Here is an 18761-nt window from a genome sequence, read left to right as displayed (position 1 = left end):
CTATATTATCTTCCAGCAATTTAATAAAAGTTGGATATATAGTACATCCTACTTTACATACATACAGTACACTGTACAATAAAAATATATACACACAATCTGATATCACTGATTTAGAAACCTTTATTTGAAAAATATCTTTGCCTATTTAAATCCAAACAGCAACTTTTTTTGCCAGGCAGTGTATATATATATATATATATATATATATATATATATATATATATATATATATATATATATATATATATATATGTGTGTGTGAGTGAGTGTGTGTGTGTTATATATATATATATATATATATATATATATATATATATATATATATATATATATATATATATATAATTATTATAAAAAGATTATTATATGAATCTAATTAATTGACAAGCAACTAATGCACTTTCACTATGGCTGGATACAGGTGGCTGCATTTGAAAACTTAAAGGTGTTTTTTGTTGTAGTCTTTTTTTTAAAGCAAATGGCTTGCTTTTGGCTATTGAATAGAATAGAATAGAATAGAATAGAATAGAATAGAATAGAATAGAATAGAATAGAATAGAATAGAATAGAATAGAATAGAATAGAATAAGGGTTGGGATAACAACTCTCATGACATTCACAGAAACCTTTTTATTGAAATATTTCTATATAGTTATTGAATTGTCTTAGTTTTAATAAATAAAAATATTGAAGTGTTGTTTTTGCTGATAGAGTAAGGTAAACAGTGTTGAGTGTATGACTTTCCTGTGGCATTGGACAAAGAAATGCAAATAAAGACCATTTTAGAGAATTTTAACTAGAATTTGTAGTAGATCTTGAATATTTTTTTACTTACCCAATATTGGTTGAAAGGCACAATTTTCTTTAAAGCTGCTTTGAAATAATTTTGAAAAGCAATTCACATATCCAGACAAGTTTATTGCATAACTCTTGGCCTTTACAGAAATATATTTAAAAGTGCTATGATCACAAGCAAAGGGAATGGAAATGTACTAGTTCTTAACAGTGACTTCTCACCATAAAGACCTTGAATGAAGACATGGTTATGCAGCAAAAGCAATATTTGTCAAGAAATAAATGTACACTGTAAGAACAAAAAATCAGTAAAAAAAAACAAAAAAAACAAACAAACAGATAATGTCATGGCAGAAAATAACCAGTACATCTTCTAAGTGTACAGACATTTCCTTCAAGCCTAAAACACAACACAATGCAAGGTATTATTAAAAATACATGTAAAACACCTGTGAAAAAAAAAAAACAATATGGAAAATCTCTTCATATTAACATGCTGCATTAATTGGCCGTTTGTTTTACAGAATTTTCTTAGAGTGTAAATTAAAGTAAAATGAAGTAAGCCAAATATTAAGAATATAAATGAGTAAATATAAAGGAATATATCAATGAATGAGCAAAATGTAGTAAGATGTATGTAAAATGTATATAAAAAAAAGAGAAATGTGCTCTCAGGTAGTCAATGCAGCATTGGCCACTCTCAGTCCCCTCTCACTTAACAAAATCACTACATTACTTTTACAAAATTCACATTAAACACTATTAGGCATTTCTGCTAAAAAACAAATTGTGATTAAAAGATTACTTTGTACTGATGTGTGAATATGATAATGAAGCAAATCTAAATAATGTCAAGGAACCATGTGCATGAGCTCCTTTGACCCAGTCCTAATGTTTTGAACTGGAAATCTAGAAAGTTTTCTCATTCATGATTCTCATGTCGTCAGTCAGATCCATTAGATCAGGCTTGTGAACCTTATGAATCAAAGTCTATATCAAATGCAACTGGTCCATTCATTGAGAATCCGATGAAGAATGTCACTCTTGTGCCATATTCGTTATGTAACTGGCTTCTGAACAATGGATCAACCCTTCTGTCTGCAATGCTGATAAAACCGTCACAAATTTTACCAGAAACTCTGTGAAGTTTATTACTGTCTCTCACTTTCTTCCATATTTTTTCATCATCCCAATGAGTTGAGATGTCCTGCCCTGATCTTAACCAGCTGTTAATATCCCTGTGGGAAAACAGGCCACCATAACCTTTGTCCTTCCCTAGGTAAAAATGAACAGCTGCTCTCTTTCCATTAGACACAGGTTTCAGCTTAGTTGAGTATGACGTCTTCATTTGTGAAGTTGGTAATGCACAGTTCTCATGCCATAACAATAAAACTGTGATGTAGTGCAATGGCAGAATCTCACTGAAGGGTATGGGGCGATCAATTATTCGAAGGAGTAATTCACGAAGGTCTTGGTAAGGCATGATGTACTGAGATGTAGGGTTGATGTTGGCCAGAATTACATTGGCGTAGACGAAGTTCACAATGTCCATCAGTCTGGCTTCTTTTGACTTCAGAATGAAATGATACTGCCGGATGATCTCTTCAAGAGATGATGCAGAGTCTTTCTCATACAAATATTCCAGAAGGCTGGAATAGGAATCACCCTTGTTCCTCTCCAGACATTGGCGCGTTTGATCAATTTTAACCATGCGGTTCATGCTCTCATTGTTGACCAGCTCACTCCAATTTATTTTACAAAAGAGTTCAGTGTACTGTTGAAAGTACCTGGAAACCTTGGGCTTTGTCAGTTCTTTTTGTTTGTCTTTCTCTGCAAAAAAGGGTACTAAATTGACAAAAAAGTTGTCAAGAAAATCAAAATGATCCTTCATTGTGTGTTTTAGTTGAAGAAGATATTTATTGTGTTTCTGCAATACATCACAATATTGCATTAGTTCAGAGTGCTTCCTTGACAATTCTTCAATGGTAATTTTACCCAAGAGGACTTGACCAAGGCAGTTTAACAGTGGTGTCTTCTGCAGTATTTGTATGACAGTAGCTGCAGTTTGAAGTTCACCGAGATGGCCAGCAGTGTTGTAAGTATTGTAATCCTTTAGTCTTTGCAATCGAGATACGGCCTCCTTGTTTGCAGTTTGTTGTGTTTCTTTGCAAGCTTCTGCTGCAGACTCAGCCAATGTAAGATATCCATCAAGACTCTCTGGCTTGATGGGATCATCTCTGTCTTTGTGAACAACATGCTTGAGCCCACGTACAAGTACCTGTGATACTGTATCACATATGTATGAGTTGTCCTTTGAATGGCCTTTGGCCTTCTTTGCCCAACTCATGGCCTTTGTAAAGTCCTGTTTTTTGATGTAGTACCTGGCGAGGAGCTGAAATATTACTGCATCCTTACTGTAGCGCTTTGCTGCATTGTGTAGAACAATTTCTTCCATCCCTGGAGTCTCCTTCATTATATGTTGGATAAGAGGTGAAAAAAGTGAGTCTTCAGCCTTAGCTGAATACTGCCTCTTCACCAACATGTTGTGAACATCCTGCATTAATTTTTGTTTCCCCAGAGTGTACTCATAAAATAAGTCTGTTGTGAGAAGAAGGTTAGTGATTTCTGCCTTTGACACTTTGTATGACAAAGTTAACAGCTGTTTCAAACAGTGTTGAGCTATACTCGAGTGAATCACCCTCACACCTTCAAAGGTAATGTTGGAATAAGCTATGCATCTTGTTAAAAGAGTGGAAAACTTCTCAAATCCATCTTCGACTTCAAAGTTTGGTTTTGTTTGCAGACCAAGGAACTCTTCACATGTAGAGGCTGACAGCAATGCATTCTTGCAGTAGACATGCAGGAGGACAAGAACTGCAAAAAGTTGAGAATGTTTGTCTTGGAAGTTGAAGCCCTTGAGGGTATTTTTCACAACACCTTGAATATAGTCAGATGAAAAGTTGTTCTTCAGAATCATGAACCCATAAAATGTTTTAGTGTTTGTGTTGGTTTTCTCAAACTCCTTTAGCTTTTCTTCAAACAGTTTCTGTTCCTTCTCAGATAAACGGTTTCCAATGAAAACTGTATCATCAGCCTGTTCACAGGATTCAGCTCGCATGCAGTTGACAATTATGACCTGTGGAGACTTTGAAAAAATGTTTTGCTTCAAACATTCCTCTTCAATTTGAAGTTGGAGTTTTTTTACATCGCAAATATCTTGAAAGTCATCGATCATGAGCAAAACGGGAAGTCGTGTAGGTTGCTCTTTTGTCTCATATGTTAGAAGCTGCACAACCTGTTCTGCTACAGTAGAATAATCATCTGTAGTGTCCTTCATCACTGCACAACGAAATTTATCCTTCAGTGTCCATAAGACATGCATGGCTAATGTCGTGCCACCACAGCCTGGAAGATGGAAGATGTTGAAAAACTCACAAGCTCTCTTCCGGCTGCATATGTCTGGAATAATAGTGTTGACTATATAGTCGAACTTGTCACGTTTGATGAATGGCATTGATCCGGGCTGTTCTGAGAAGTAGAAGTTCCACCAAGACACCTTTCCTCCCTTGTAAAAGTTCTCCTCATGATGTTGTTTGTCCTCATTTCCTCCATCACACTGGTTCACACAAAGGACACTCAGTGTTTCTAAGGATTCCTCAGTTTTCTTTGATAGTACAACATTACTGCCTCCACCACAAGGCAGAAACCTGCTTGATTTGCGATTCTCTGACCACAAACTGAGGATGGTGCCATTGACCTCAGCAAAACTTAGTTCATAAATGCATCTTTTAGAGATGTCAACTTTATATCGGCCCTTAATGAGATCCTTCCAGTAGGTGTATGTTGTTTCATTGTCACTGATGCATAAGATTTGATTTCCTCCTTTGAGCTCCTGTAAAAACATACTGAAGGTCTCAAGCAAAGGGTCGTTGGCGTCGCTCACCTGACTTAACAGCAAGAATATGGTGAGAAGCTTTTTGCGAGGCAGCACGTCTCTTCTGCACAGGAAAGAAACAACATCACGCACTGAAGATCCCTTCTCAGTCAACCAGTGATCAGCATCAGATGGGTTTTCCTCATGAATGCCTCCATTACAGAAAACCCAGCTTGTGTTTTTGGTCAGCTTTAACTTGTTTAAAATGTCTTCAACTGCACCTGTAACTTTATACTGAGCTGGTAAATGAACACTGGTCATTTTTCTTTCTTCAAGTATCTTATTCAAGCCGTTCTCAGCAGATTCTGGATCAAAATCCAGAACAGCCACTAGATTCATGTGAACAAGGAAATCCAGGTTTTCCAGCTGAACAGGATGAGACTTGTTAACCACCAAAATGTTCCATTCAAAGTGTGATCTGTCCAAAGATTGGGTCCCTCCTGTTATCATCTCACACAATTTTGAGCCTTGAACGCTGTTTTTGACAACAGAGAGATGCTTTTCTTCAGCGTCCTTCCTCAACTGGGACAAACGATGCATGTTTGCAGTTGCAGTATACTTCTCATACTCCTTTGAGGAAGCAGATGTAATAAGATTCTTGCTGCTGCTGCCGTCTCTTATAAAGAAAGACTTGCTATCATTCTGCTTCTTCTCAGCACCATTGGGCTCTTGCATCTCGCCTTCATTTTTATCAACATTATAAGTGTTAAAGTGAAATTCTTCACAGACTATGGAGGACGGCTCTATGTCTACCTCAATAACACGTTTTCCTGCAGATGTCATGTCAGCTTTGAGAACTTCAACAAAGCGAGGGGGTTTTATACACCTCTTTGCCATTTTAACAAACCTTTCCGATTTGAAATGTTTTTCAATTGCATGTGACTGTTGACTATCAAAAACATCTGTGCTCTGAACATTAATACCCAGAATTTGTCCATGTGGTTTGTCTGCCACTCCAAAATGAATAGTGCCATTTGTGCGGCTGTTCATACAAGCTGCTGCAAATCGAATCACCTCATAAGTGAATTTTTTTATTCTGTTCTCTTCTGTTGTGTTGGTGAATGCTTTGAATTCATGACATGGTTGTATAAGGTCTATAGGACCAGTTTCAGTTACATCTAGATTGCTGTTTTCTCTGTACCGGTGAGCAGCATTAAATCTATTGAAAGGGTAAGGCTTCAAGCTATAAGACTGAGTCACCACATCGTTCTGCTGCTGAGTCTTTTGTTTCAGAAGACCTATGTTGTGAATAATTAGTTTTTTAGCATTCAGTGATAGGCTTTGAATGCAAGAGAGATCCGTCTCATCCAAGAGAAGAAGACCAGCTCCATTAATTCTCTGGTTGTACAAAATCTCTGCATCTTCTTTGTCCACTTTTATATCAAGCATCCATTGTCTCACGTGGTCTTTATTCCAGTCATTGATGTTCACTGGAAGCTCAGAGGAAACAGCCATCTCCGCATTATTCTGAAAGAAAATCAGGAATATTGTAGAAAAGCATTGGGACTAAAACTTACTGACTTGGATTTTTTTGGATAATTGATGTACTTTTTTGGGGGGGTTTTCCACATTGTTACACTTGTGGTGTTCCATGTCAAAAATGAACGGCCTACAAAAAATAGCTTATAATTCTCTCGTTATGCATTATTATCATCAAATATTGGATTCAATCTTTCTGTCAACTTGTTTCCTTTCAATTAGGACAGGTTTTGTATTTACATTTTGAATGGACTGATTGTAGGCTGGTCACTTTTGACCAGGAACACCACAAGTGTGACTTTGCTCCATTTTGTACAAAATAAAAGCATTTCAAAACAAACTTCCTGGTTAAACATTAAAGCACACTAGTGTGGTAAACAGTACATTTTTCATATTTTTGTTAAATATTGACAAAATTACCCTTACAAAAAAGAAGTTTATTCAAGTGTGCTATTAGTATACTTCATTTAAACTAAAAATAATAAAGTATAATTTCAGTCTACTTTTTATATACTTCTCAGAAACATACTTTATGTACTTCTCAGAAATATACTTAATATTGTACTTAAGTATACTTGACTTATACTGACAGAAAAGTCTAAGTATATTTGGCCTATACTTGTACTCAATATTTTGATTGAGATATACTTAAAAGTATAATTAATTATTCTAAGTATACTTGGCTTGTAGTTGTGTTTAATCTTTTGATTGAGTAGCCTATTAAATACTTTTCGCATAGTTTTAGAGGGTGTTTTCACACCTAGTTTCTTTAACCCTTTCAAACGCTCTCGAAGCAGTTCAGCGTGTATATGTGAACAAACCAAGTGATCTCAGACCCCCCTAAAAAGACCCAAAAGCAAACCATACTCAAACCAAAGAATATACACTAACAAGAAGCGACACTCAATAGAACGTTCCATTGCAACACCAGCACCAAAGAGTATAGACCCCAAGGTCAAAATCGGCAAATTTCACTGCCAAATCAGAAGCGCAGTAGAAGAGGTTTTTTTTAAGTTAAGTCACCAGTAAATTGTATGGCTCCTACAGTAAATGTTGTATTGTCTTATGTTTTATTTTACCAGTTGTGGAATCCAACCATTCAACCATCTGAGGTAACATAGTTAGCCTACTTCATTGAGTATTTCCATTTTATGCAACTTTACACATTTATTAATAGTAAATTAATAATTAAATAATTTACTATATGTAAAGTCATAAAAATCACAATGTTTGCAATGAACAATATATTTCAGACCTAGTGGAGTAATAGTAATAATAGTATCTAGGGGTGTGACGAAACAGGTAGCTCACGAGACGAGACTCGAGATTGAGTTCACGAGAACGAGACGAGACAAGATTTTTACACACTATTTTTAAGAAATCCTCAATGACGAAATACATGACTAGAAAAAATAGTCTGATGGTGTATTTGAAATGTTTTAACATCATCTTGTAATGAATGTAATTTCAGTTCTACTTTCTGAGTATGAATTATCATATGCAGTAAAAGACAAAAATACTCAAGTACTGTAAAAGGTTTTGCCACTAACTCAACTGACTGACTTCTCTTCTGTATGATTTCAGTCTCTTCAGACTTCACTGTACATGATTTATGAGCTTCTACAACGTTTGACCTCCCAACTGAACTCCTTTCCACAAACTGATCATAGAAATAAAACAGTATAGATAAAAATGGTAACACTTTACAATAAGGTCTCATTTATTAACATTAATGTATTAACCAACATCAACTAACGAGCAATATATTTGAGCAATGAGCAATACATTTGCTACAGTATTTATTAATCTTTGTTTATGTTAGTTAATAAAAATAGTCATTAATTGTTAGTTCATGATAGTTCACAGTGCATTAACTAATGTTAACAAATGAAACCTTACTGTTTGTGCTTAATAAGATTAAGAGAAAACTGTTATTCATTTTTATGGTGACACTTTACACTTTACATTAAGTGCAACCATAATCGCACTCTCTCAATATTCAAAGTGCAAATAAGACCAAATTTTTCTTTGATACAGAGCTAAGAGATGGTTACAACTACACTGCCCAGCCTAAAATAGCTTTCATATTGCGAGATATTTGTATTCATCAGGGAGCCGCTTTCAAAATGTGGGGTATTGAAATCGTGTCTGAATACGCGCTCGTGTTTACTTTCACATTCGCGATCGCACGTAACTCTGTGAATATGGAGCAGTGGCGACCGTTATCCAACTGAATTAAATGTTGTTGTTTTTTAAATACAAAGCAAAACGACAGTGGAGGCGTAATGTAAACGTAGCAGTCTCATATTCTTTCCTAATCCTAACACTCTGTCATGGCAATATCATGAGACTACTTTTCGACGAGAAATCTCGTCACATTTTAGTCTCGTGAGAGACGTGAGAGCCTCTCTAGACGTCCATGCTTAGCTGACGAATGTCAGTACTGCAGTCGCCAGGAAGAAAGAGATATGGAGCCCTGGTCGGCGGCAGCAAGGCCGGGTGACAGCGTTGTAGATGGGGAGCCATTTACTACTGAGCTGTTAAGGCAACAGCAGGCGAACGATCGAGTGCTGGTGAAGGTGAGGGGCTGGCTGGAGGCTCAAGCACGTCTGGACTGGCCAGCCGTGTCTTCCCAGGGGCCCGAGATCAAGACGCTTTATTCTCAGTGGAGCAGCCTGGAGCTCCACGACGGCGTGATCTACAGGTGGTGGCAGGCCCCGGGCGAGGGAATCGACCGTCTGCAACTCCTGGTTCCCCATGCTTTGCGGTCAGAGGACCTCCTTTGGGTTCATGGGGCAGCTGGAGCCGGCCACTTCGGAAACTCCAAGACATTGTGGCGGCTGCGGCAGCGGTTCTACTTGTCTGGATGTCGGCAGGTTCACTGCTGTGATGTTTGCACGGCGCAGAAGGGACCCAGCCAACGCTCTCATGCGCCGTTGCAGCAGTACCTAGTCAGGGCCCCCATGGAGAGGATTGGGGTGGACATTTTGGGTCCGTTCCCCATCACGGAGGCCGGCAACCGTTTTGTCCTGGTCGCAATGGACTATTTTACGAAGTGGCAAGAGGCGTATGCAGTGCCAGATCAGAGTGCTTCCACGTCGGCGCAGCGGCTAGTGAACGAAATGTTCGCCCAGTTCGGAGTGCCAGACAAACTTCATAGTGACCAGGGGTGGAACTTTGAGAGCCAATTTTTCAGTGAGGTGTGCCAGCGATTGGGGGTGAAGAAGACAAGAACCACTCCCCACCCAACTTGCCATCTTGACCAGTCAGCACCAGAGAGACTGGGACCAGCATCTGCCCCTGGTCCTGTGGACATATAGGACAGCAGTGCAAGAGTTGAGCCAGTGCACACCGGCCGCACTGATATTTGGAAGGGAGCTGTTGGACTTGGTGTTCGGGTCACCCCCTGAGCCGGAGATTGCTGGTGGACTAGAACTGGAGTACTTCAGGCGATTGAAGGAGCGCCTGAGCATGGTTCATCAACTGGCCAGGGATGCACTAGAGGACGCTGGAGGCTCACGGGCCTCCCCTTTCAACACCAGCAGCCGGTTGCATTATGGGTTTTTTTTGTTTTGAGTTGATTTATGCGTTATTTAAGCAAGATGGTTGGATTTTTGCTTTAGTAAAGTTATGTGTGTTTATGTTCAAGTTAGTTTGGGTGGGTTTGGTTCTTTTACCGCCTGGTTATATAAAAAGTGTGGCTCTCACCGTCATGGAGAGAGATTTGTACGGGAGGGATTTGGCGATCTGGCCTTGCCTGTGTAGTTCTTATTCTGTGTTCAGAATAAAGTGGAGAAAAGACAGTACTGCCTCCTGCTGTTCTGGTCGTGTGGTGTATGGGACATGAGTGCTTGTACTAGTAATTAGCATAGTACAAGTATACTAGCTTAGTATAGCTCCAGTTAGCCCCACGCTTTACTAAGGAACTGCCAGTTATTACAACATATATAAAAAAAATGCAACCTAATCTCAACCTAATCAAACCTAATCAACCTCATTTGGTGCTATATATATATATATATATATATATATATATATATATATATATATATATACATACACACACACACACACACACACACACACACACATACAGAGCAGATATACAGCAGACATGAAGATTATAGTACCAAATGAGGTTGATTAGGTTGAGATTAGGTCGTGTGATGTAATAAACTTCTGATTAATTATCCACTGCTTATTTTTTCTGTATTTTTTTTATTTTAACAATTGGAAAGATGCAGCAATGTTACTGAAAACAGGGGTCTGAGTTCTTTATGAAGTTGTGGTGTGAACAAGAAAGGGTCTAAGATCAATTCAGTGCTGAAGAGGACCAAAAAAAGAACTGGGTTATCTTTTGAGTCCACTAGATTGTGAACACCAAAGGGACAGAGGTCACTTTTGGCTGGTTCCCTTTCTGGTTCACTTTAAGTGAATTGGGTTTGGTTCTTTTAAAACAAACTATATGTGAAAATTTACATTAATTAACATTAATTATATTTATAAATTTACATTGTTTGAAAATATTGATTTATAAAAAAACAGGTATGTTCCTAATTCTTAGTATCTGAATTTTTGTGTAGGCTAGTCCACTGGTAGTGCATAGGAATTTACTTCAAATCTACTTTAATCTTTCCCCACCACTGACTGAATTTTCAGGCTATCAGTGTTTTCACTGCTATATGGTAGGGCAGTGTTTCCCAAACTTTTTTCAGTCACGGCACCCTTTGAAAATTTGTAAAAATTTGTGGCACCCCACACTAGTGTAGTCATGATACTACTTTGATATGATTCCTTGAAAAGTATTGATTTTCAATACCACAGGGAAGAACCGCCATATATAGGCCTACTGTCATATAGATATTGTTAATATTATCAAATTTTTTGTCCATCCATTGATAGTCTAGGAAATCAGTATTTTCATCACTTTGATGACAGATTTTAATTAAGTGTTTTATTCATATATAAATATTGCTCAATTACCATTACATCTATTTCACCTAGCCTAAATGATTGCTCCCTTAGTGTATTTGTTTTTTTATATTGGGGTAATTTTGATAGCTTGTTTTTAATTTAATTTAAGTTTATATTTTTTTAATGTAATCATTTCACAGTTAATCTTCAAATTAATGTAGAAACAACATAAAGAAAGTATATTTTAAATATATATTTTTAGTATATTTGTTTATTGAAATCTTTTTATTAACATTAATGACAGATAGCATTTGATAGCATCACAACTTTTTACGTTCATTTAATACTTAATAATTCATTTAACTGCTCTTATGAGGAGACTAGACAAAACTGACATTTTGGCATAATTTTGCATGTTATTATTCATTCAAGTGCAGAAAACACAAGAAAATTCTGCTGCGCTGTCTGTCTTTCCGTGTGTCGTGTGTCTGTCAGAACATTCACAGACAGTGCATTTTCCTTTGTCTTGTCGTGCTTGTATGGTTTAAAAGCATTTGCAGGGAGATAGTCAGGCTGACAGAGAAGATTTCAGAATTAGAGACACATTCAAACTTTAATTGAGGATAGTAAGAATGCAAGGGCTTTAGATACTGTTTTGGATGTGACTAGCTTAGTGAACTCTGTACATTGTTCAGTTCTGGCTGTAGAGCCCGTGCAGCAGGGCAACTGGGTGACTGTGAGACGGCATAGTCGCGGGGGAAAACACCGCTCTTCCGTTCCGATTAGAACATCAAACAAGTTCTCCTTACTCAGTGACACACCCACTGAGAAACCTCCTCAAGATTGTGTTAAATACCATCTCTCAGGCTAGAGCTCTGTCTACTAGGCTCCTCTACACCCTAAATGTTCGGCCTTCTCCGCCTGGTGTACAGCCCATAACGGAGACCCAGTCTCGTGTGACATATCTCTGATATTGTCATTTCTCCAGGAGCGTTTGGACAAGGGCCTCACTCCCTCCACGCTCAAGGTGTACGTGGCAGCCATAGCAGCATTTCACGCCCCTTTCACTGTCCCCACCTGGGACCTTTCCACGTTTTCACCTTTGAGCCGCTGCAGTCAGCTGACCCCTCTCACTCAAAACTGCTCTGCTACTGGCTTTAGTATCGGTCAAGCGAGTAGGCGACTTGCAGGCCCGAACTCGAGGCGTGCAGGGCTCACAGAGAGGGCCTGCAAGTCGCCTACTCGCTTGACCGATACTAAAGCCAGTAGCAGAGCAGTTTTGAACGAGAGGGGTCAGCTATTCGAAGGTTATCTTGAAACCAAGGCATGGCTACGTACCAAAGGTGCTCTCGACTCCGTTCAGAGCGCAGGTCATTACACTCACAGCGCTACCTCCCGCAGGGGATGAGCAAGAGTTGAATTTACTTTGCCCCTACAGGGCATTGAGAACTTACATTGAGTGTTCCACCCCCTTCAGGGAGTCGGATCAGCTCTTTGTGTGCTTCAGCGGCCGTACCAAGAGGCTTTCGCATTGGATTATCGACGCTATCGCTCTCTGTTACTTGTCTATGGGCCTACATTGCCCCATCGGAGTACGAGCCCACTCCACTAGAGGCATGGCCTCATCATGGGCCTGGTCTAGTGGCATTTCTATTAGTGACATCTGTGAGGCAGCCAGCTGGTCCTCACGTCCACATTTGCCAGGTGCTATAACTTGGACATTCTGGCGTTACATGCCCAAGTCCTCACTGCATAGCTCAGACGGCCTCAACTTAGCCCGTCTGGTATGCATCTCTGTGTTATGGGAGCTAGCTCCCCTATAAGCATGTGTAACTTCTAGGGACACGATGGCTTTGCCTTCGATACTTATCCTCTAGGCCCATCCGGTGCCTATGGTGGGTTCCCAGTCATTTCCTTATCATAGCACAGCGTGATTGAATATGTTCCCCATATGCGTCTTCGACGCAGTACGAGTGTAGTATTGAAAGGGAACGTACTCGGTTACATACGTAACCTCGGTTCCCTGAGATACAGGAATGAGTACTGCATACTTTGCCGTGCTATGAAGCTGCACGACTTAAGTGTCGTCGCTTCAGTCGAATAATCTTAGATCCTATGCCGATCCTTCTTGATAGCAAACATCCAGATAGCAAAATTCTCTGTTTTTACTGTTATTTCTATTCCTTATGTTCTATTTTTATTATTCTTCTTTATGTAAAGTACTTTGAATTACCATTGTGTATGAAATGTGCTATACAAATAAAATTGCCTTGCCTTGCCTTCTTATATAACCATTTGCCCCACCCATTCTGGCGGGCTCTGGCGCGCTGCATCGCCATAGGCTCACGCAGCTCCGCCACACCGTCATTGGTTCAAAACGTTTCAATGCTCGAACCAATGGCCGTGCAGTTACACTGCGTACTTGAAAAAGGCTTCAGTTAATCGGAGAAAAATTCGTTTTCCCCATATGCGTCTTCAACGCAGTACTTGTTCCCATATCTCAGGGAACTGAGGTTACCTATGTAACCGAGTACATTTCTGCATCTTCTTCACGTGTGTTTTGATCAGGAGATTCTGTACTCTTTCAGAAGATGTGTCATAGCGCCCCCTACCATATAACAGTGAAAACACAGAAAGCCGGAAAATTTCGTTAATGGCGGGGAAAGAATTAAGTGTATGTTGTAAATTTTTTTTTTTTTTTTTGATGAGACATTTTGGCAAAGCAAATAAAAATGTAAATCTCATTCAGAGTCAGAACTGGTTACTGGCTCAATAAATGATTTATCCACAATCCTACATTTGAGGTGATTGGTTATGGTTATTCGTGGGTTAGTGTACAAACTAATGTACTTTCTGCAATAAAGACATGGCATGTTGTGAAATGGAAAAATAATAAACATATATATATATATATATATATATATATATATATATATATATATATATATATATATATATATATATATATATATATATACATTGTTTTATCTGATACTTACCTCCAAATGTCTTGAGTCTTCTATAATGGATCAGAAACCTTTCTGGTAAAAAATAAATAAATAAATAAAATAAAAACATTTAAACATGGCTTTGCATCAAAACAAAGTATGATTGTTAATCAAGTTAACTAGAAACTAGAGAGAAATTGATGTCATACATGACCACAAACCTCCTGAGGTGACATAATATATTTTCTTTGAAAAAAAAAAAAAAATTATTACCATGACAAAAACCTGTTTTGCTGTAAAAGTTATACATTTTAAAAGAGTTGATGTGTGATCATGTTAATTATATATTGCACATCACCTGAATTGGCAGAGTATTATGTTTAATTTAAAATATAACATTTACAGAAAATGACATTTGAAACTACTTTCCCCATATTCTTTCAATGGACCCAAATAGATTGAACAAATGAGAAAGTGTACAAGCTGACATTTGACAACTGATAAACAACTCTCACATGGTTGGTTGTTGTTGTTGTTGTTGTTGTTGTTGTTATGGGCAAAGGCCCATGTTTTATAGTCTTACAGCCGCAAAGAGACATTTGAAGGGTGAAACTGAGACATTTTTATTTGTAAATGGAGATTGAATAATTAAATAAATTACCAGTAATATCAACAACTTTTTATGCAAACCTGCAATAATAAAAGAAGATATTTTTAAGAATGTTAGAATCTAAACAATATTGGAACCCAATTTACTTCCAAACATTTAAAGATTTAAAAAAAAAAACATATTTTTTCTTTTGTGTCCCACGGAATAAAGATAGAGGTTTGACAAGTTTCATACAGGTTTGACATAATTTATAGATTTCAAAACAACTTTAATTTGTAACAAACAAATGGACAAATGTGGCATTATATCAAAATCTGAGATAAATAAAAAATATATATATACCGAGATACAGACATTAATAAAAAGTATAAGGCATGCCTGGTCTCCCCTACATCATGCTTGAATAATAATGAGCTGAATAAATCTTTGTCTGAATTACCAAATCAAGGTTTCTGTGTTGTCTATGGGTTTTGCAGCAATTAAAGGCCGGTCAAAATCACATTTTTAATGTTGTTTATTTGACTATGTGGTATTTTTAATATGCTTTAAGACAAACCATGTGCAAATTCATAAGTCAACAACATTGCTGAGTATTTTCTCTTTAAAAATGCAATGGAAAAAAAGACGGTTTGTGTAACATTAGCAACACATTAATAACTGTTTGATAACTTAGTCAAGTAAAAGCATAATCATATTAATTACCATATGTATCTGATGTTGTAAAGAGCAATACCACTGTGCAGTGTTTACCTCAGTAATTTGAGTGGATCTCTGAGCTGGCGTGAGTGGAGGCGGGGATAATTTGCATATTCATGGATACTAAATGAGGCAAGGGTGTGGAGTTGCTTTCAAGCTATTTTAAGGCATGAAGATATTTTTTTCACAGGAAAAAACACTTAAATATGTAATTTTTGTGATCAAAGATGAGTTTTAAGGTATAAAATTATTGACATTACATTTAACCATTTTCGAGTCATAATTTTTTAATCATTTAGTTTACAAAATGAAAGAGTTTAGAGGTCATTAAGTAGGTCTAACTTGTTTTACTCAACATTAAACTCATTTACCTGCATATTATATTAAAGTTGAAGGGCTTCTTGTAGCACACAAGAAAAAAAATTGTTGATGCCTGAAGGAACAGAAACAACAAATTATAACAAAACACGCATGTAAATTAGTATGAACTAGTTAAAAATTTGTTATAAGACTTTAATCCTTTATGGTCACTTATCAAAGGTTCTGTCCAAGGCAACAATATAAAATTCTCCAAATCCGTGTTGTTCCAAATATTGCAGTTCTTTTAAAATAACCATTTACCCAACTGAAAGCACACAAACCTGAGTAAGTCAGTACATCGAATTCTCTGTAATCAAAACTGTCAGATGTTTAACTGCTGTTATATCTACTGCCAAAACAAATGTAATAAAGGGCTAAAGTCTTGTGTAAAATGAAAGCTCAGATTCATGAGAGGGATGGGTGTGTACTGCTGTACTTATGTAACGCCATTGTCATTGTTTACCACAAGAGCATTTTGTTCCTAGCGTCCTATCAACCCATTTATTTGTAGTCTCTTAATTGAGGATTCATCTCCAATCATGGCAACAGAGCATTCACATGATGTTGGAATTACCATAATTACAAGATGACAACTTGAACTTGATGAAAATTCTCGTAATTGCAGTAATTCTGACATGACGTGAACGCACAATTAAACCACTGTTATAAGGAAGTTGGTTAGTAATATGAAGCTCTCTTGTGAAAAATTACATACAAACCACCATTTCCTGGTTTACACAAAAGAGATGAGACTGCTTCCACATCTCTTTAACCAGAGTTGGACAAAGATAATACTACTGGTCAAATATTACTCTGTTACAAGTAAAAGTTATAAAGACAGATTTTTTACTTAAGTAAAAGTACATGGGCCGTATTCACAAAACATTTTATCTTACCACTAAGAGTTCTCCTAAATAACAGGAAATGTTTTTAGGTAAGAGTTTCCTCTTAAAACCCATTCACAAAGCTGCTGAGATCAACTAAGGACAGAGAGAAGTCTCAAGAGGAGGCATATACTACCCCTAATGTTTCACAGATTTAGGAGCAAGTTTTAGTGCTAAAATACTTTGTGAAATACTCTTAGACCAAAAATTTAGGAGTCCTAAAATTAGGACTGACATGCCCATTATTTTTAAGAGTTTCTCCCAAATCGCCATGTTAGGAGCTAATTTTACTCTTAAGATGTTTTGTGAATACGGTCCCAGTTTTTGTAAGCCTTCCTGGTATTGTTTTACTCTAGTCTGATTAAAATAACAGTCAAGCCAAATGCACGTAAACTTAGCTAAGCATCAAAAAACTAAAATAGGCTAAATGTTGTACACTTAAGGTACATTTAATGTGGCTTTACAATGTAGTAGAATCAATATACAATGTTATCTAACAAATGGTTAGTTTACAGTACTTCAGAAGGTTTTTTAAATCAGCCATTTTCTTACTCTTTCCTAGGCTGTAAAATGTGTGTAATTCACTTTGTAATCTTTGATCAGTGGTCACTTTGTTGTATTCTGCTTTAGATAAAATGAATACTAAATGAATAAAAGTAAAAATAAATGGAAGCTGAAAGAGTAATAGCTGTTATATTTACCCCATTTCAAGCGTGCATGTTGGAAGATTAAAGTACGATCTTTGTTTCCTTCTTCTTCTTCTTCTTCCTCTTTTTATGGGAGGGGTGGGAGTGAAAAAAGAATTTTTCTCAGAAAGTTGCCAGATGTTTTCCAGTATCACACATTTTTCAGCACTATTGGGTGTGAGTCAAAATTGTAGATTTATCTTGACAAAGTTATCAACTTAGCAATGTTGTTATTTTAACTTGTATAAATGGTGAATTAAGAGAGAAATGCTTCTGCAAAAAGGCAAAGAAAGTAAGTAAAGCAAGTTCCTAATATATACAGGATGTTTGTGTGTGCATTTCTAGAACTGCTAGACCTTACTACATAACTAGGTGTAACTGCAAAATTCCAACAAAGCATTTTGCCTACGGATAAGTAATATAGCCAATCAGTAAATGAGTTCTGCAGTTTGATACTAAAAAAGGAAAAATAATGTGACACATAAGTTTGTTTCCTGAAATCAGAGAGATTATATGCTGTTACCCTGAGGCCAAAATAAATCAAAAGAAATAAGCCAGAGTCTGTCTGAGTTCTTGAAGCTAGCTAGAAACAAGCAGTGTTGACTGAACAAGATATATTTAAAACAGCACTGGAAGGTTCGCTAAACCACAGAACATTGTAACTATTGTCATTTGTGAAGCAAAAATAAACCAAACATCTGATCATGTTGTGTCTGAAATGTCTGCTTTTGACGTCTTTTTTTTTTGTTTGACATTTCCTTTTAGAGTGCATGATTTACCATCAAATGTGTTTCATATGGTTATGTGTAGCATCTCTGTTGTATAATGCCACTGTTGTTTACCAAGGCAGCAGTTTCTTTTCTTGATTTGGGGATTTCTGCCCAAGGGAACATAGCTGGTTGAAGTTGGCTGGTGAAAAGAAGGGTTTCACTTTATTTTGATGGTACCTTTAACACATTCTGTTGACTATAAGTAAAGTTTAACCTGTCTACTAACTCTCATTAGAGTGTTAGTACTATTAGTAGACAGGTTGGATTAAGGTTAGAATAAGTTGACATGTAGTTGCAAAGTTACTTATAGTCAACAGAATGTTCAAAAAGGACTGTAACAGTTCGTAAATACGGGATGAAGGAGGCGGGAACCGGCGAACATTCAAACATAACTTTAATTCCAAAATAAACAAATACAAAAGGAAAGTAATGCCGGCAGACCCTCGCGGACGTCTGCCGGCCACACAAACATAATAAAACATAAAATAACATCCAGGCCTGGTCCTCTCTCGTCCACTGTCGTCGCTCCTCCTTTTAAGCTTCCGGAGCTCCTCCGTGAGAGACTCAAGGTGAAGTTCATTAACTCTCACGCCACCGGCCTCGCGCCGTTCCCTCACGGCTCTCGCCCGCCCTGCTCGCCACAAGGACCATCAAAATGAAGTGTTACCAAAAGAAGTCATCT

The 18761-nt window shown here is 37.4% G+C and overlaps 1 protein-coding gene across 4 annotated transcripts; it reads right to left on the bottom strand.

Moving 5' to 3' along the window:
* Positions 1-900: 900 nt before the first annotated feature.
* LOC125273969 (sterile alpha motif domain-containing protein 9) lies at positions 901-17571 on the bottom strand. Of its 4 annotated transcripts, none has more exons than XM_048199908.1 (5): positions 17325-17571; positions 15751-15812; positions 15434-15502; positions 14125-14166; positions 901-6199 (listed from the first exon to the last, which is right to left on the bottom strand). In XM_048199908.1, the coding sequence occupies exon 5, from the start codon at positions 6185-6187 to the stop codon at positions 1775-1777; it is 4413 nt and encodes a 1470-aa protein (XP_048055865.1). In that variant the 5' UTR covers positions 6188-6199; positions 14125-14166; positions 15434-15502; positions 15751-15812; positions 17325-17571; the 3' UTR covers positions 901-1774. The 4 variants fall into 4 exon arrangements, with proteins under 4 accessions (XP_048055865.1, XP_048055882.1, XP_048055873.1 ...); XM_048199925.1 differs by lacking the exon at positions 15434-15502 and adding an exon at positions 14283-14319; XM_048199916.1 differs by lacking the exon at positions 15434-15502 and having other exon boundaries at positions 14125-14162.
* Between the last annotated feature and the right edge of the window lie 1190 nt (positions 17572-18761).

This window comes from Megalobrama amblycephala, linkage group LG1 (assembly GCF_018812025.1).
Source record: "Megalobrama amblycephala isolate DHTTF-2021 linkage group LG1, ASM1881202v1, whole genome shotgun sequence".
NCBI lineage: Eukaryota > Metazoa > Chordata > Actinopteri > Cypriniformes > Xenocyprididae > Megalobrama > Megalobrama amblycephala.
The sequence above is the reverse complement of the archived record's forward strand: the minus strand, read 5'-3'. Positions and strand labels throughout refer to the sequence as shown.

Bases quoted from the DNA above. Each gene is read 5' to 3' on its own strand.
- LOC125273969 (XM_048199908.1), bottom strand. From the start codon at position 6,187: ATGGCTGTTTCCTCTGAGCTTCCAGTGAACATCAATGACTGGAATAAA.